The 18,804-nt window shown below is 41.7% G+C and overlaps 1 protein-coding gene across 1 annotated transcript; it reads left to right on the plus strand.

The window, feature by feature from the left end:
* Positions 1 to 6,670: 6,670 nt before the first annotated feature.
* MAEL (maelstrom spermatogenic transposon silencer) lies at positions 6,671 to 16,951 on the plus strand. Its single transcript, XM_064703632.1, has 12 exons — positions 6,671 to 6,819; positions 7,241 to 7,327; positions 9,373 to 9,475; positions 11,336 to 11,491; positions 11,973 to 12,014; positions 12,624 to 12,751; positions 13,492 to 13,546; positions 13,884 to 14,025; positions 14,728 to 14,790; positions 15,414 to 15,546; positions 15,761 to 15,839; positions 16,539 to 16,951. Exons 1-12 carry the CDS (start codon positions 6,688 to 6,690, stop codon positions 16,652 to 16,654), a joined length of 1,236 nt encoding a protein of 411 aa, XP_064559702.1. The 5' UTR covers positions 6,671 to 6,687; the 3' UTR covers positions 16,655 to 16,951.
* Positions 16,952 to 18,804: the final 1,853 nt, after the last annotated feature.

Raw genomic sequence — 18,804 nt, forward strand, 5'->3', positions numbered from 1 at the left:
GAAAGACCTTAATAAGAAGTGTGATTACAATTCCTCATTTAAAATTACATTTTGAGACACCTTAAGATAATGCTTTAACCAGGGACTGGATGGTCTTTGTATCATAAATCTCTATCCTTAATTCAGTGTTGTGTGGTCGAGTCACATGCTTCACATGTCTGAATGCATTACCTTTAGTAACCACACTTAATATCTTTTTGATGCAATTACAAACCAATGTGACAGAATGTATTTGCTGCTAACCCATGTTGATTGGCATTAATTACATTACTTTTCCTTAATTCATTATTGAAGCAAATCCTGTATCAGTGATTCTATTCTTTTGCCTGGGATCTCTGTCAGTCTAACAGGTCTGTAATTACTCAGGTCATCCTACTTAGAGCCAGATCCAAAACAAGACTTTGGAAAATTTTTGGTACCTAACATTTAGAACTCATATCTAAAAAGAAACCTCATTCAGCAGCAGATTGAGACTGAAAGCACACATGTCCTGTCAAAGTTGCCTAAAGGCTTACAGTTTTCCTTCTCTGCACACCCAGATAGCCCTGAGATGTCTAACAAACACCCACGGCAGGGCTTTCACACATTTGGCGTGTCACAGCCAGGTCCTTGATTCCTACCTAAAAACCTGGTCTGATCTGATGCTAAGGATTTCCCAGACTTTGTCCAGGGTGCCTGGAACATGTGGTGGTTTCACTGGAGCCCTGGCACGAACAGTGTCTGGAACTGATGGCACAGAGGGGATGCAGCTGTAGCACACCTGGGCTGCTGGTTGCCATGCACCAGCTTTAGTGCTCCTGGTCAGCAGGGGTACAGCATTTGCCCAGCAGGTCCTGTGCATCCACAATTCCATGACTGCTGCACTGGAACCCCAACACAAATGCTACCATTTCTGGGGAGAAGACAGAGGCATTGTCAGCTGTCATTTGAGTTCCCTGAGAAACCTGGAAGAAAGGTGCTGATACCACTCATGAAGCCTGGTCCAGGACATTCTCAACAGGTCCAACACTCAGCAAAGCCCTGCATGGGAACAGGGCAAGGGGAGTTGTAAAAAGGCCTCCTGACTCCTAGGTGTACTAAGTTACATCCTTGATCACATAGGTGAGGTGTAAGGCACCCTGCACTCTTGCAGTCGTGGCACTGTTCAAAAAGAAACCCAGGATTCACTAAGTCAAAAGGTCAAAAAAGAAAGCTGACTGGTTAAATCATTCACCTGGGGAAGGGAGGCCTGCAGGCTCTCATCCCTGAGATGTTTATGTATGCAATACATATGAAACAAAAAATAATTACTGGCCTATACTTTGTATCACTCTCTAGAGAATTTGTATGTTTTTTAATTTCCATAACCAGGCTGGGAAAGAAATCAGCCGTGAGATTATGTGACAAAAGCTTGTCTCCAAAGCACACAAAGGACTGCAGAGGGACAATGGCACTTCAATGGTTGGCAGCCCAACTAACAGCCTGCCCTGGCTCGTCCCACACCCACCACAAAAGCTCATCAATGGCCCATTTTCACAAGTCCAAAGAAGCATGGGGACACAATGGCAGATGGGAACCCTCAGATAGGAACTCAGAATGAAGGAAAGCCATTCCAGGCTCTTCCTAGGGCTGTCCCAGGAAAGTATCAGCTCCAGGATAGACTCCAGGATACAGACTGGAGCCTGTCACGATGAGCCAACACTGCTGCAACTTTAGCACTGAGGGGACTGTATCCTACAGATTTAGGACTCATTAGGAGATGCAAGGGAAGAGTGTCGCTCTAGGACATGAAATAAACGAAGCAGACGCTGGACTCTCCAAGGTAAAAAGGAAGGAAAGTTTAATTCTGACTCCAACATTTATAGCTTTCTAAAAGTGACAGTGGATTGGAGGGTGACAGTACCACCTCTCCCATGACACTGCCCTGGTCAAACCAACAGTCCATCAAATTTCTCCTCCTCCATAAAAATGCAAAACAATACGTTATTTACAGAAAGTGTCTGAGAAAGTTTGTTACAAGAATGTAAACATCAAAAGGCTTAAAAGAACTTAAAAAGCCAGGGTGACAGAAGAGCATCTCAGGATTGCATAGCACTCCTCGTGGGATGCTTAGGGAAAGAATCAAAGGCAAAGAAAGGGAGAGATCTAGGTGGTTTAGGAAGGAATAGGTAAGATAAATAGATGGATAAGGGGATAGAAAGAACCAGTTGGTGTGAGGGAGTGACCAGGGTTACTGTCCCCTAGAGCAGACCAGCAGCCCTCATGTCAGTGGTGCCAGGAGGGAGGGACAGTGACAGTGTTAGTTACAATCCAACTGGACTTCTCTGTGGGAAGGTGCTGTGCCCTGAGAGCCAGGGAGGGGGAGAGGATGGCTCATCCCTACTGGGAAAACCACAGCAGGAGCTGGGTTAGGCTGGGAATGCATACTTGACCTCCCTTCACTTGGATCTGGGAGTGTGGAGTTGCATCAGCCTTGCCTCTCCTGGGCTGATGGATCTGTCCTGATTCCTCCAACATAAACATCAAATATTTCCCTTTGTGAGGGAGTGCTGTAGCCCCAGAGCAGCAGGTAAGTGGGCAACAGCAGATGTAGTCACTGCCATGCTTTGTAGAATAACTTGGCTCATTCTTTCTGACAAAAAAAAAAAAACCAAAAACAAACAAACAAAAACCCTTCAAAGAAATAGTATAGCCTTGAATCCTGAATTTATGAGAATACATTACTGGCAGAAAAGTTCCAGATAGTTTTTCTGTCTGTATAGTGCCAGGGTACATAGTCCCTATTTTGAGATGCTGGCAAACTCCATACATTGATGGAAAAGCAAAGGCTGGCAGAGGAGTTCTCTGGACCATTTATACTGATTTTGTAAATTCTGGAGCTGTGTTTCCAAAGCCAGGTACAGAGGATTTTAAGTGTTGGCATATCAATTAACTAAATTAAGTGCTTAAATGAAACAACAACAAAAAAACTCCCAAGTAATATATAAATACTGGCACAAGACTTGTTATCTGCTGGAAGGGCTCCAGTGGTACAAATGTTATTTTCAAATCAGTGTAAATGGTGCAGAAAAGTCCTTTGCCCACTAAGTTAAACAGCAGGCAAATGAAGATTTAAAACATGAGCTCTTCAGAGGCGCTGGGCTCTCCTCAGGGCCCTGGGGAAGAATACTGATGCTATGATGCTCTGAGGATGATCTGTTCCCTGTTTTCTTAATCTGACCCCCACCCCACAGTGGAAACTCCTTTCTCTCTCTACTGCTTATGAATTTTATTTTCCAACCACACCTCTAGCCCTAGGAGAGCTATCACTGGAGCCTTGTGTTTTTCAAACAGTTGATGCACACATTATCTGAATTTCTTTAGAAGGAAGGGCTGCTGAAGGGTGGGTCCCAAAGCTGCACATGAGAGAAAAGAATATGATGTGAAGAAAAATAAAGCACAAGTGCACAGATGCACTCCTAGCAACGACTCTTACAGTAATATAACAGTAAACACTTGCCTTTCTGCCTGAAAGAACTAGGCTCTGTGCAGATGTTTATATTTACAAGATACAAGTCATTTCTTGCAGTCTTTCCTCAGAGACTTAGCATTAATGTATCTGGCACTAGACTGGAATATAAATTGTTTTCCACAGCAGTAAAAGTGACTTAAGAAATGCTTACCTTGAGGTTACATCATGATTTTCTACATTTTTAGCAATGTGATTGACTCCACCTGTATGTCTAACTGCAAATTTCCTAAGTGGAACACAAACCAAACTGTTTCTCAAGATTTGAGCAAGACAGAACTGCCTCCAGAATGAGCCAGCATTTTTTAACCCTCAGAGAAACCAGCCACCAGGGAGATGCAAGAGCAATCTGGTCTGAGCTTACCTGACAGCAGTTCCAGCATTGACAGACATAGTCAGCTAAGTCAAAGGTTTAAGCCTGAACCTCCTTGGGAGCTGAGCAGACTTACCCAAAGATGAAAAAAAGTGGCTAGATTGAGGAAAAGAGGCAGATTTTTTCAGTGATTTGGAATGCATAGATGTGTTTCATAGCTGTTTTTATCCTCATGTCTGAGTTTATAGCAAATTCAAGAGGATTCTGGGATGGACAGTTGCAAAGAATCTTCCATGTCAGTGCTGCACCATTTATTTTCACGGAGACTGGATGGCTCCACTGAAGATGGCTGCATGAGAAGCAGATGGATACTGGAGGAGATTCCCCAAAAGACAGGGGAACAGCAAGGAATGTGGGAGACATCACATGCCCTGGTCAAGGAAAATAAGGCCAGAAGTTAATCAGGGCCTATGCCAATATTGCCACTTCAGTAACCCTGTCTTATGTCAAATGTAGGGTCCTCTGGTCCAGGCAACCAGATTTCTGCAAACTGATTAAACTTTGTTTTAAAGCAAATTGTGATTATTGACCTGCTGTGATTATTGCCCTGCTAGCTTCTCTTTATTTATTTAATTTTTTTTACTATGGCCAGTGAAGATCATTTGATTTTTGAGAGATCAATAGAAAGCTTAAGGCAGGAAGCAACTCTGTGCCACTTATCAAAATGATGCAGATCAGATTATTTCCAGCTTTTATTTCATCTGAACTGTGGTTCCCTATGCAATTTCAGCGAAGGAAGTGTCAGTCAGGTCAACGAGATAAATGAAGGGAAAAAACCCCAACAACCACAAAAAGCAACCCAAAACCACAAGAAGAGAGTCTGAACAGCAGCCTCAGTTTTGTGTAACATGAGCTCCCAAATAATTTTTAATAAACAAGTTTGCCATTCCAAGTGCACACATGCCCACTCACCTCCTCCACTTTCCTGCCATATATCTCAAAAGAAAACCCAGGGCTCTCACCTGCTCCCATGGGGTATTCATTATCCTTCAGCACCCAAAGAACATTTATAAAAAATAATTAAAGAAAAGCAGCCATGCTACACTCTCATCAGGACCTGCTGTGAGGTTGTTGTCCACAAAATCATCTATGTTGTCCACAAAATTCCTCTATGTGGTGTGCAACAGGCCAATAATTACACACTTGAGAGAGACATTGATTATTTACTTATTTTGGAGCTGCACAAGCCTGGATGCCTGGTGGTATTTCACAAATCAAGCACAGCCCATTGGGCTTTCCATGCCATTACTTACACACAAAAATGTTGTGTTAGTAACCTCCCAAGTATGATTGCTAATAATTACCATACAATTACATAGTTCCACCAGATTCTTATGCATGCTCAGGGGAAGGATCTTCACCTACACAGGGATCTTTTTGACCTGCAGGTGAGATTTTTAATATTGTAATGAAGGTAGTTCACCAATATCCAGGTGTGTTTAAGATGCACCTGGATCTGACACTGGATGATGTGGTTTTGTGGTTTAGGGATTACAGTGATAGCGCTGAGTTAGAGTGGTTCATCTTTAAAAATCTCCCAACCCTAATTTTAGGATTACACAGGATGCAGGGGCTTTAAACCTTTTGCCAAGTTGGCAATATATGCATCAACACCTTGATTTACTTCATCCATCGAGCTTGTTTTCTACACAATGTCCTTGACTAAGGGATGCTAACAGCTTACCTGGTTCTACTGACATACAGCACCTCGTTTTGTTTTATTTTATGAAAGACAGGAAACCTAGGTTGGGTATTAGAAAGGAATTCCCTTCTGTGAGGATGGTGAGGCACAGGAACAGGTTGCCCAGGGAAGCGTTCAAGGCCAGGCTGGATGGAGCTCTGAGCAACCTGCTCTGGTGGAAGGCATCCCAGGAACTATATAATCTCTAAGGGCCACTCCAACCCCTTCACATTCCATGGTTCTGTTCACATTCCATGGTTCTGTTCGCATTCCATGGTTCCTTGGGGCTTGTTGGCAGCTACCTGTCCCACTGATAACTCTTCTTTATTGCTGATAAGGAGCAGGCTATGAAAAACGCTAATCACTTGTTTTTAAAATTTTAAAAGTGTAATAGTCATAAAATGGTTATAAAAATAGCAATATAATTAGAGTAATAAAGAATTTGGACAATTTGAATTAGGACAATATGAGACAATAGAAACAAAGAGTTATGGACATCCGGGTACCTTTTTCTAGGCAGCATAAGCCTGAAAAAGGGTACAGTTAACAGAGGATCAACCCTTAAAAACAACAGCCTGTTGCATATTCATACACCTCATACATGATGCATAAATTCCATTCAAACACAGGATTCTGCCTGGTCAGTGTCAATTTCTTCCTCATAATCCTAATGGCGTTGTCCTGCCTGAGCGAGGCAGGAAGAAGTTAGTTTCTCCTGATAATGGGGCAAAAAACTCTCTTCCTCTGAAAGATTTGGGTGTCCTGTGACTGCTATCCCGCTGTGAGTCCTTTCTTTGGAAAAAAAAGTATCCTACATAGCGCAGTTTCTATTTTAACATTTTGTTATCACCTAAAACTACATTTAACACGCTACTTAAGAGAATTAATACAGCATCACTTCCTAACGCAACACATATAATATTCATTTTAACATTTGCGAAAAGCCAAATCATAAAATACGCATTTTTCACACTGGTGAGGAGCAGGCGAAGCTCAAACAGGGCAGCACACGCCAGGCCCGGCGGGGCTGGAAGGGGCCGCCATGGCTGCCCCGCCCCGGCCCGGGCACCGCGCCGGCGCCGCCCCGCCCGCCCTCATGAGGGGCCGCGCCGCTGCCGCGTGCGGGCAGCGCTCTTCGGCGAGGCCATGGCGAGGCGCGGTGGCCACCGCACCGCCTTCCTGTGGTTCGTGCACGATCAGCTGCCCGGGCTGGAGCGCCGCGGGCTGTCCGTGACCTGTGTGGGGGACGCCGTTCCCTACTGCTCCCAGGCATGGGAGGTGAGGGTGGGATGCCGGCGGGGCCTTTCCCGGAGGGTGGGCTCGGCGCCATTTCACGCGGCTCTCCCCTCAGCCGCCCTCCCCTCAGCGCGGGGACTGCTCCGGTTTGTGTGCCGTGGGTGGGGTGGGGTGGTGGCGGCGGCATCCCCGGCTGGCAAGAATGGTTCCAGGAGGTCTCTTCATTGTGGCTTGCCCTCACTCGGAGGTTCTTCGCCTTGTTGTGTATTTCTAATCAAGGCTTACGGCGTTTTTAGGAAAAAAGCGTCTGGGAGTGTTTTAGTTATCTTGGCGGCCATCAATGATGTCCTTTGGAAGGGCAGGAGTGACTTCTTACACACGGAGTTTGTTGGTTTGTGGGACTACTAGAAGGAAGCAGAGAAAAAGGTAGAAACCTTTGTGTAACAGCTAATTTTTCTTCAAGTCCCTGACAGAGGAAGAGAAGATGATGTATGCAGAGAAGGCTCGTACATGGAATAGCAAGAAGCGCTCTCAGAAGACGGTGAAGGAGGTAAATGCTGTTAATGGAAGGCCCTCAGTAGGGAGGAGGAGTAGACGGTATCGGGCTCTGTGTGCTCAGTTCCGTAGGATGCTGTGCAATTTCCACCTGCTCGCCTCATCCTCCAGCCTCTGGAGGGTATGGCTGCACTAGTAGTACCTATCATTATACGGTTTGTTTTGGCTTGAATTGAAGGTGGAAATACTTGATACCTCTTTAAACCATCACAGCTTGTTCCTTTGGGCTCTTTTACCAAGTAAAATGTAGTTCTCTAACACACTAGCTTTATTTTTAACAGTATTCTGCAGTGCTTGACTTAATTAATTTCTTTTTTTTAATTTATGCTGAAATTGGCATTACTTCTTGTCATAGGTTCATGTTGCTTTTGCTTTTTGGTTGTCATTGGTTTAGGTAGTTCTTGTCTGATGGCCTAAAAGCACATCTTAGAGGCAACTGATTTGTTGTTCTGGAGGGGTTGTGTAGTGAACCAGGTCAATGAAGTGTTGTGGCCTATGCACAAATAGAATAATTACACCCTGCCATTATTTTTAAGTTGGTTGGATGTGGGAGAGAGTAGTAACAGTATTGGGGAGAGCAATACAGAAGTAGGCAGTTGGTTGAGTGTGTATGGTTGTGTCTGAAATGGTGCTAAACAGATAATTTCTGCTCTTTACTGCCTTGAAAAGGTGTTTGTCCCTTTTGTTTGCCTCTGTCTCTTTTCCTCTCCCCGCTCTTCTCTGAAGCAGTTACTTAAGAGTTTGAATTATGTGAGGTGTCAGCTTATTTTATTTAATTTCAGTGTTTGTTGGTAGTGTAAAAAATGGTGTGTCCAAGGAAAGAAAGTCACATTTACTGTCTGAGCAAATGGACAATACTGCATTTACTTCTTAGTGCTCTATTACTGGATAATGACTGTGAACTATGAATTAATGGTGAGGATAAATTCCAGGACTTACATGGTGATAGAGGGAATGACAGGATGAGTGTAGTTTGCAGTAACTAGTAAAAATGGATTAGTTAAATTAGTCTAGACTAGAAGGGATATGTTAGGCAATGTTTTCTGGTTTTGAGGGCCTGCATGTCTGGGAAAAAGCTGTTTAAAATGTGATCATCCTTGTGTCCTGTAGCAGGCTGAGTGTGTGAAGAACTCAGAACTCCATTTTTATGTCAGAGAGAACTAAGTGAAATGGCAGGTAACTCACAAATGGTGGCTTCTGTGTTTCCTTCCACAACTTGTAGCATTTTAGAAGATTGTAATCAGGGAGAGATATGAATAATTGCTTTACCAGAGTAAATAACACCATCCTTAGTGTATCAGTGGAAATAGGCAAATATGGACATATGAGATTATGTGCTCTTGTTTTATTAATCCCAGCCCTGTACATAGACAACCACGGTCACTTTGTGTAGTGAAAGTTCATGTTCATGGGAATAATTACTCATTTGGTTTTAAATAGTTCAAACTGATAATTAGCTTTGGCTGAGATGGTTATCTGCAATCAGCGTACCTGGGTGTGGATGTTATTCCCAATTTGGGTTTGAGTGATCGGGTCTGTAAGGCTGCCAGGTTTCTTTTCCCTTCCTATTAAAAGCTTATTGTTCATTAATGGATTTTCAGAGCAATCCAAAGACTTCCTAAAGGCTTTATCAGCTTTTCATGAACCTGTTTCCTAGTCAAACACAACTAACACATGTGCCTGGTGCTTTTTTCATAAAACTTAGGGAGAAAAGTTATAAATTCTAGTTGGAAGAGTTCCTTGCCTGTGGCAAGAGGTTGAATTTAAGAAAATACTTCTTTTTTTCTTTGCATTACATTTTGTAAGTTTAGCTGTAGTTCTTCAAAGCAGTAATGGGTTGACAGAGATACTGAAGAGAAATGTTGCTTTCCTGGCCTGCAAGGATCAAGGCACTTTAATATGTTAAACTTTTCCACCTAACCACAGCTATTAGTGGATATTGCATTTTCCTCTGATGTAAGGAGCTGAAGGACTTGATTTGGAGCAAGAAGACTTTTGTTGTTGTTGGTTTTTTTTTTTTAACTCTCTCATCTTTTCCAGACTCGTAATGTGCCTGATCCAGTTCCTGCTCCTCTGACCACAAAGATGCCCTGTGTTACTCCTTTGCCAGATGCCTCTGCTCTCTCTTGGAAGAATGATCAGGGTATGGTGATTTTAGAGCAGTTGATCCTGGTAGATAAGAGCTTGCCCTTTGAGGTGTTCTTAATACCTTTGAGGGTATTCTCAGTGGTACCTGTACAAAGACTGTTTGCATTTTGCTAAAAGCCATCTGTGTCAATTATTTTACACTACTGGGCTACTGCTGTGAAAGGTAGAAGAACATCAAAGAAAATATTGTTCCCCCCTCCACCCTCCAAGAATTGTATCCTCTGTTTTTTAGCTCAATGAGAGTATAGCCACTAACAGTTTCTTAACAGTTATTTCAAGGTTTTAAAGAAAAAGGTAATTTTTCAAGTCCTATATTTATGATTTGACAAGGTTAATCCAAGTTCAGCATAAAAGAATACCTGTATTGATTTCAAAGGGTTAAGAATTGCTAGACATCAATGTTCAAAGTTGGTATGATAGAGGTATTAAATAAAACAGGGGCCTGGCCTCATTGGGAAAATAAAAGAGGGAATATGCACTTTATAACATCCTGACTTGCTTCCTTATTGAAAGAACTCTCAAAAACTAAACCTTTCTAACCTGTACCTGTCTTCACATGGTTGTAGTGAACACATTTGTGATCTTCTACCCAATGAATATTACATTATCCTGAAAAATGATAAAAGGTAGTGCTTACAAGGTAAGTCAAGAAGCCAGTTCATATAAGCTGTGTCTGCTGTGTGGTTAAGTCTCAGCTCCAGCTTTTTACCTCAGTCTCTTGAACTGTTTTCATGTTGTCATGGTTATGGGGGAGCAAGAAACAGTAGCTCCATAAAAAGTGAAATGCTTATTAGTGCCCTCTGTGCCAGGGGTCATGCTCTCCTGTCATTGTGATGCAGATTTGATTGGGCTGATCATGCTGGCTGCCTTGAGTTGGCACAATTCATCTTTTAGCTGAATGAAAAGCATTATGATAAAGGATAATTGAGATACATTTCATGATGCTGCTCTTAATATTTCCCAGTTGAAGTTCTGTATGGTTCCCTGGAGCTGTATCCATTTTTTCATAAGGTAGGAGAGGTGTCTTTCTTGTGACCCCTGGGCTTGTACAGTTTAAAACCCACATAAGAGGGAACATGACCATTGAGGCTTAGGGCAGCTGGTGTTAAATGTCCTAAAGACTGGCATATAAAATTATTTATGTGTGAGTTACACATCTCTAGTAGAGCAAGTGGGGCTTTTTTGATGAGGGGCAGTAGAGTAAGGTTTAAATAGCTGTGTTAAACTTCACTGACAACATTGTGACAATCATGAAGAGAAGGATTAAGGTGTACTGTAAAATATTTGTCATAGTTGGATACTTTTTAATTAGTAAATGATAAATCTGTTCCTTAACATTTGTGTTGGGTATTCTTGCCACTTTCTTTGGGAGCTCATTTGGTGGAGAAACAATCCTTTTAATTAGCAGACTTCTCATCTTCTTGCCCCACAGGATTCCTACCAGCTCGTTTAAGTGGTGTAAGCTGCCAAATTTAGCTTGTGAAGCTGTTTTGCAGCCACTGATTTGGTTTTTCCCTAACCTTATTTTATGAAATAGCAAAGAGATCTATCCTTAAAAAGAATTATGGTTCCTGTTGAATTGCAGGCCTCTTAACATCATGTGGGTTCAGTTGCTTGTACTTGTTGGGTTTTTTGCCCCATCTCTGCACACAGCAGGATCTCTGGAAGGTGTCCAGCGTGCCTGAGTTCTGCATGAGTGTTGTTATCTGGGACACAGAGCAAGAGCTGTGTGTTTTGCATGGTTGTTACTCTTCACTCACTCATAGGAGAAATTTCACCAAAACTTTCCCTGGGTGAGGGGAGACCAGCATGGCTTCTGTAACCTCTGAAGGTGGGTTTGTTCTTTTTCTTCCAGATATGGTTGCAGACATCTTCTACTTCCTGGACATTTACAGCTACGGGAGGCTGCCGCCGCACTGCGAGCAGCGCTTCCTTCCCTGTGAGATTGGCTGTGTCAGGTACTCCCTGCAGCATGGCATCCTGGCTGATTTCCACCACTTCATAGATCCAGGTGACTTCCAGCAAAGGCAGAAGTACTGGGGTGAGAGGGAGGCTTTCTGGGCTCACTGCTGCCCAGCTTACACTTCTGGTATTCAGACAAGTTTATTTCTTTGATTGTAAATGGTCAGACTTCTTAAAGTACCACAGCAGTGCTGAGCTTGTTTCTGAAGAGAATTACTGTCAGAACTTCATGTAACTCCCAAGAGGGTAGGCTAAACCCAGGAGGTCCTGCATGTATTTTTGCTTTATATTTCATGTCAATGAATGTTTCTTTTAGTTGGACCTAAACCCACTCTACAATGCACTTTGTTTTTTAAAGTGCATAGAACTGAAAATAAGTTTTCCAGAAATAGTTGTGGCACGTTCACAAGGCCACAAGGGAAGATGAAGCTGCTCCTTTCTGTATGTGAAGCTGTGGTGTGTAGTGGAGAGTTAAGGATCTGTCCTTGGTGGTGTTGGATGCTGATTGTGCTTTCTCCTCTTGTTTGCAGAAGTACCACCACGTGGTTTTCGGTACCACTGCCAGGCTTCTAGTGAGTATTAATGGAGAAAAAGGATGGTGTGCAAAGATGTGCAGTTTTAGACTCAGCTTATCTGACCTCTGTCCAAATGTTTTGTAAGTCTTGATAGTCCTTGTGTGTATCTTCAGCATGGAGTGCTGATTATCATCAGGGTAACTCCAAGGTACTGCTTTATATTTAAAAGTTCTTTTTAGCAGCTTGGCATATATTAGGAAAATTAAAATATCTGCACCATTGTTGTGTCTGGCTTGGCCTGCCTGTTTCCTTTGTGACTCTCAGTAATGTTTATAGACTCCAGTTTGTTTCTATTAGGACACTTCCTCTCCTTGTGTACAGAGGGAACAAACTTGGCCTGTGTACATCTAATACTTGGATAATGGCCTTTTAGAAGGGGCAGGAGTGTGAGTGTTTGCTCAGAGCCCAGAGCTGCTGACAGAAGCAAGGTTTTGGTAGCTTAAACACAGACCCTGTCTGTGGAGAGCAGTTTGTGTGCATATATATGTATACAGATAGATAAAAAGGAAGAGGGAACTGTATCTCTTAAGGAAACTGGACTTCTCACAATTTTGTGATTTTTTTTGTTGTTGTTTGTTTTTCCCTGTCCCCCTTGCCCCTCCATAGGTGATGAAACCCACAAGATCCCCATATCTGGATTTCACCATCCTCGTGCGTGTTACGCAGTCGTCCTGCGGGAACTCGTTGAGTTTGCCCAGCCAGCCAGGGGTGCTCGGCCTCGCTTCTTCTGCAGGGTATGGCCAAGGGCAAATCTGCATCTCCCCTTCTGCTTTCACTCCTGCTGGGTGGCTAAGGAGAGAGTTTACTCTAAAACCTAATCAGTGGGCAAAGACACTTTTACCAGTGTGTCCCAGTTCCGGGCAGGAAGAAATGGCCTCTAGAAGCCAACCTTTTTATAAAGCAGAGACCTAATTTTCTGCCTTTTTATTTTCAGCCTGCACTTCTGGCTCTAATCTACTGATGAACAGGGTCTTTTGTTCTCTGACATTGTTATGACTTTGGTTAAGGGCTCCTAAGATTTGACTTAAATTGGATGTGCTCAATAATAGTCAGAAATCCTGCGTTTTTGAAAGGATATTTTTACGTTTTCGTGACTCTTTTTCCCATGAGAATTACATGCGTCTTAAATTTTTGCTCAAGTTTCATTTTTCCAGGCAACAGAACAAAATGTTACGATTCAGAGATGTTAAAATTCCATAACAGGTCTATTATGTTTCAATTTCATTCAAACCTAATCTTAATCCTTAAAAAATAGGGAGGGGCAAGATACTGGGTTCCATCCATAAATACAGGGCTCTGAAGAAGTATGCATGAGATTTGGGTCCTCTTCTAGACAGTCATCAGGGAGATTGCATTCATTGCCACAAACAATTTTGCTTTGGAGGTGGCTCTTTCAGACCTGGATAGAAGTCATGGAAGTGTCAGAATTCTTTACTGTACTCCTTTGAAATGACAGCAATTATTTTTCCTCCAGTCTAATGACAGATTCCGAATTAACTGGTGTCTTGGTCGAATGGCCAGCATAACAGGTAGGGAATGGATCATTTTTGTCTATCCTTTTCCCCTCCTACCCCCAGAAATAAGGGCTGAGTAATCATGGACAGCTGTCTTTGTCTAAATAGCATGTCTCAAAGTTTTCATAAAAGCTGGTTCTGATAGCTAGAACTCCTTTGCATGCTCCTTCCTCTTCCTTTCTCCCACCACTTTCCAGGAAGCCAGGTTTTATTAAATCCACTGGTGGAATATCTTGGAGCTTTGATGCTGTGATTAGAGGCTGGGCTGTGAACAGGGACTGAGGGAGAAATGAGCTGAGCAGGATATCCAGTGACTCCTGTTCTCCTGGCCTGGATTTTCACTGCACTGTAGGCATTGAGAGCCACTGGGAGCTTTTTGCAGTAGAAGACCTGATAATGAAACTGTACCAGAAGAAATACCAAAAGGAGCCATCCAACGTCTGGGTGTATAGAAAACTGGATGTGTGCCTGTGGGATTTCTCCAGTAATACCAGGTGTGTGGGGTGGTTCTTGGTGTAAATGTACCTGCTTTCAGATTCTTCTGTGTTGGTACAAAAAGTGATATTTGCTTGCAGTGCTGTAGGAGCATATTGGGTGATTATGCAGTTAGTTTAGAAAGAGACTCTAGTGCTTCCTCTGCTACTAATTTAAGAAAAGAACCAATAATATAATCTTAAATTCCAGTACATTTTAAAAAACTATGTAAATTATTCTTGGAAGTCTGCTTGGAATATGGATTTTAAGATCCATTGGGTTCATTGTTGTCTTTTTATAGTTGGGCAGTTTTGTGTTCCCATGAGTGTCTTCACCCTAGAGGGGGACCTTAAGGAGGATGGAGAAATGTACTTTAAAAGACAGGTTTGGAGAGGAAGGTGAGGGTGTTTATGCTAGGAGGAGCTATTTCACATTAATGGGAAGCTTGAAATGGTTCAAATGGTTTAAATTCCATTTGTCTCTTAGAGTTCTCTTTTCTCCCTGCCCCCCAGCTCAGCATGAAGCAGATTTCCTGATAAGCAGACCTTTAAGCTCTGCATAAAGTACTTGAACTCTGTGAAATTTTAAAGGTACTGCATGATCACAGCAACAAAAAGATGCCATTTTTAATATTTGTTCCTGTTCATCTGGCCAGACCAACTGTTCTTGTTGATTAACAATGTAGGTGCTTCTGAAATAAGCCTGAGCTTCATTTCATGTAGGTGCAAGTGGCATGAGGAGAATGATATAATCTGCTGTGCTCTGGCATCCTGTAAGAAAATGGGGTGAGTATTGCTTGAGGAGTTGACTCCAGAATGATGGCTTTTATTTTGTTAGCATTGCAGTGCTGAGAAAAGTGTTAATTACATTAGATTTCATTGTTTGACTTCAGAGGTATTCTCATTATGCTCTGGCATATCTCTGCTTTGGAAACTTCTATACTGCCTGACTTAGAGTGTAGATACACAAGGTTCTGTAACCTTTTTTTGGGGAGAAAAGAAAAGTAAATAGTTTGGAAATGAGGAAATGTCATTTATGATCTCTGGCAGCAGTGGTAGCACTTAAAGAGGCAATAATAGATAGTCTTTCATTCAAAAAATTCATCATGGACTGCTATGCCCTGAAAAAAGAAAAAAAGTTGCTTTTCACACTTCTAAGTGCTGCATTTGATAATGTGGAGGAGCAGTTTGCTTTTATTTCATGTGTAGTTGTACAACACGCTGGTGCTCTTGGAAGGATGCAGGGGTGCTGGCAGAAAGTCCTTCTGCCCTCTGCTATCTGTTCTGTGCATCTCAGGCTTTGGCTGCTTTTGTTTGCCAGCTGAAGAACATAAAATGCTGTGCTTCCACACATCAGCATTCAAACCCTTAGCCAGACCTTTCTTGTTTTCCTTTTTTCCTTGGTCAAGTTACTGCATCAGTAAATCCTTTGCTGGTGTGTATGGAGTCCCACTAACAGCAGCTCACCTCCCTCTGCAAGACTCTGATTGTGATCAAGGCACAAATACCAGGATTGTAAAACTGGATGCTGGACATAACCAGGTCAGATTTTTTCACTTGATACCCTGATTTATTTCCAGTTGCCAATTTCACACGAGGTGTTTTGGCTTTGGATGCTGTCCTTTGTGACATATGTTGGGCAGCCTGATGAACTTGCAGGGTTTTGACCATGATCCATAGCTTTGATGGACAGTGCTGTATGTTTCATGTTAGCAGATACATGTACCTTATTTTGAATATTTATATTTTCATACAGAAAATGAAAGCTGAGAGTTCTGGATGCAACAAACCTTTGGGCTGTCCAAGACAGGATCAAGAGTTTGTTTCTTCTAATTGTGAGTTTGAAGCTTCCACTTTTTTTTAGTGAAAACTTAATCCTGTTGTTACTTTTTCAAATTTCTGGGCTTAGATGTTGCCTGAAAGTGGTGCACAGCTCACACACTGGAGACTCAAGCAGGAAGAGCTGGACAGAATCTTAGGGTCAAAAACATCTCTTAATTTTGAGTTTTTCTTAGAAATGTTGCTCTCTGATTTATGTTCTTCTGTTACCTGAAGCCATTCCCATGCCCAGGTACTTTGAGGCAGGGTCATGTTTAAAATATTCTCCATGTTCATAAATCATTGTATGTACAGACTGAGCTGGTCCTTGTTCCAAGTGTTCTGCCACAACTCAGTTAAAAGACTTCTCTTTTAAGGTTTCTATTTGCAGAAAGGATGTTTTTACTAGAAGGCCTCTGAGCTCAGTTCATTTGGCTATTTCATGGCCAACCTTCAGAGGAGCAGGTCTGCAAAATAAATAAGAATTGAGAGTTTGCAGCTTGATATTTTATGCATAAGATCCTTGCTGAGTTAAACTCTGTTCCACATGGAAATCATGATCTTATGCTCTTGGTGTTTGTGGAGGACACAACCTGCCTGACTTTTTGTATCTGAGCTGTTGAATAGGTTCAGCTCCACAGCATGAAATACAATTCTGTTACTTTATGCAAGCTTTAAAGGCTGATTTGATGTGCAAACTGTATTTAATTTATTAGGTGATTCTCCATGTGGTGTGAAGACCTCCCCTTGTGGAACAAGTGTTGTACAAGGAAGAGGAGTTATTCGGTTGCTGAGAAGTGCATCTGATCTATCCAAGTCTTTCAGTAATTGAAAATCTTTCACATCCAGGACAGCTGTAAATTATCATTTTCTTTGTTTCCCTAAGATAACTAGTAGTTTCTCCAGACTGCAGTTTTTCATCTTCTGTGCAAACCTTGACAGTTGAAGTTCTTGTTAGAATGATAAAACTATTGAGTGGATTTAAAGACTCTTGTTCATTATGTACAGGAAAACTTATTTTGAAGGGACCAACAGTCCCATCTTTAAAACTGCATGCTGTGCTAGTTATATTTCTTAATGAATAGAGTGCAAATTCAAGATTGATTAATCAATATAATTGAATTAGAAGAATTCTTTAGTGACCAGTGTGTAAACAACTTAAACTTTTTGCTTTATTTCTTTTTTTAATAGCCTTCCTATCTTCTCCATGTAGAAGATGGACTTTGTGTAACAGTCCTGCTTCAAAAACTGATGCAGGGCAGGAAGCATTGAAGGTGTGAGGGGCTGCCCCAGGGGAATTAATTAAAAGTCAGCAGTCCCAAAAGTTTGCTGTAATATATCAGTTATAGCCATGAAAAATTTGAGTGGTCTTTCAAGGCAAAAAAAGCAGATTTTATGTAAAATGTCTTGAAAGAAATACTGTGGCAAATTTATCTATCTGTTAATGTTCTTAGAGGCACAGGCTCTATTATATACATCAGGGACAAGTACTGCATAGATTTTTTTTTTGCTTGCATCATTTTTCTTTTTAAGAAATGCATGTCCCTCAAACTTTAGAGACTGAAGAGAAGTGTAGGTGTTATGGGGTTGGTTTGGTTTTGGTTTTTTGATAGTTTTTTTTTTTGGAAAGAGTATCAAATTCAGACTGATACATTTCACAAGAGTTTTGTCAGGCTGGGTAGATACCAGTCATCATTATTTGGGGGCACATAAAAAGTGCCTTGACATTTTTTAGGGAAGTTAGATGTTCCTTTTTATGGAGGTAGTGCTGGGACTACTCCCCAAAAAGTTTTCTGTCTGAGCCTTGTGCTTAGTCCATGTGTCTCCTAAGCAAGTGATTCTGAGAAATAAGAGCTTATTTTGTTAAGTTGTTCCTAGATTTTGTAGCAACAGATGTCCAGTTTTGAAATACTATTTCCATAGCAACTCACTGTGTGAAGATTTCATTCCTTGGTAGGTACTGAAACTCAAGATGAGGTGGTTCATTCCCTTGTATAAGGAAAAAACAAAACAAATGCAAGCAAAACCCAAAATGCAGCCAAAATAAGAGGTTTATTTGAGCATGCTGATCAGTGTGTCAGAAAAGGCCAAGTGCTGCAGTTGAACCCTTTCTCCCAGTGTTTTAGGATCACTGAAGCATTTCTATTCTTACCCAGCTATTCCAAATTCAGCTCTATCACTGAATTTCCTCAATTGATTCTGTGTTTCCTTCCTTGGAGGCTGCTGTCCTACCTGCTGGTTTTCACCAAATAAGGGCCATTCAAGCTGTAAGGCTGAAATTTACCAATGGAGCACCTGGGAATGTGTTAAGTGACTGACAGTGTCTATCAAGTAGTGCTAAAGGCTTTTCTGCATTTGTATAGACTTGTCCAACTTCCTTAACTGACAGCCACTGCTGCATTGATATTTCATAATGTACAGAGCTGTTGTTTTTGAAGTATTTTCAGAGTTCACTGTTGCAATAAAAGTTTGTTTCAGTTCTTATGTAGGAGAGAATTTATTAAAAATTGTTGTTAAAACACTTAGTATTAAGTACATAAACCTAAGAACATTTTTTACTAAGCTTAATGTATTACATATCAAGAGTGAGATAAAGAATGTGAGCAGAAGTGGGAAAATGCCATTAGGATTCTATGGCATATCTGTACCTTGCCACCTGTAAATTAAAATAGCACATAAGATGTAGAAGATCTAATTATGTGCTGTAGGCAGTGGGTTGTTAACTGGGGCAGTGACTGTCTTAGTGTAATAACCAACAGCTCTAGAGGGGGGTTTTGGTAGTGAAAAATGTAATATCTGTGCCATTAGAATGAGTACACTAACTTAAAGTAGCCCATTTCATAGTGTTACTCTGCATTTATTGTGGGGGAGCCCTAACAGCTGCTGAAGGATGATAGAAAATTCTTTCATTTTGGAGCTCTGCTTCCTTGACTGTTCTGCAATTTGCAGCTCTTGATTTCTGGAAGAGCAAATTCTGAAAAA

Source organism: Zonotrichia leucophrys, chromosome 1 (assembly GCF_028769735.1).
Source record: "Zonotrichia leucophrys gambelii isolate GWCS_2022_RI chromosome 1, RI_Zleu_2.0, whole genome shotgun sequence".
In the NCBI taxonomy this organism is placed as follows: Eukaryota; Metazoa; Chordata; class Aves; order Passeriformes; family Passerellidae; genus Zonotrichia; species Zonotrichia leucophrys.

Coding starts and splice junctions, on each gene's coding strand:
- MAEL (XM_064703632.1), top strand. CDS start 6,688: ATGGCGAGGCGCGGTGGCCACCGCACCGCCTTCCTGTGGTTCGTGCAC. Junction 7,328..9,372: donor CTCAGAAGACGGTGAAGGAG/GTAAATGCTGTT, acceptor CATCTTTTCCAG/ACTCGTAATGTGCCTGATCC. Junction 14,791..15,413: donor GCATCCTGTAAGAAAATGGG/GTGAGTATTGCT, acceptor TCCTTGGTCAAG/TTACTGCATCAGTAAATCCT.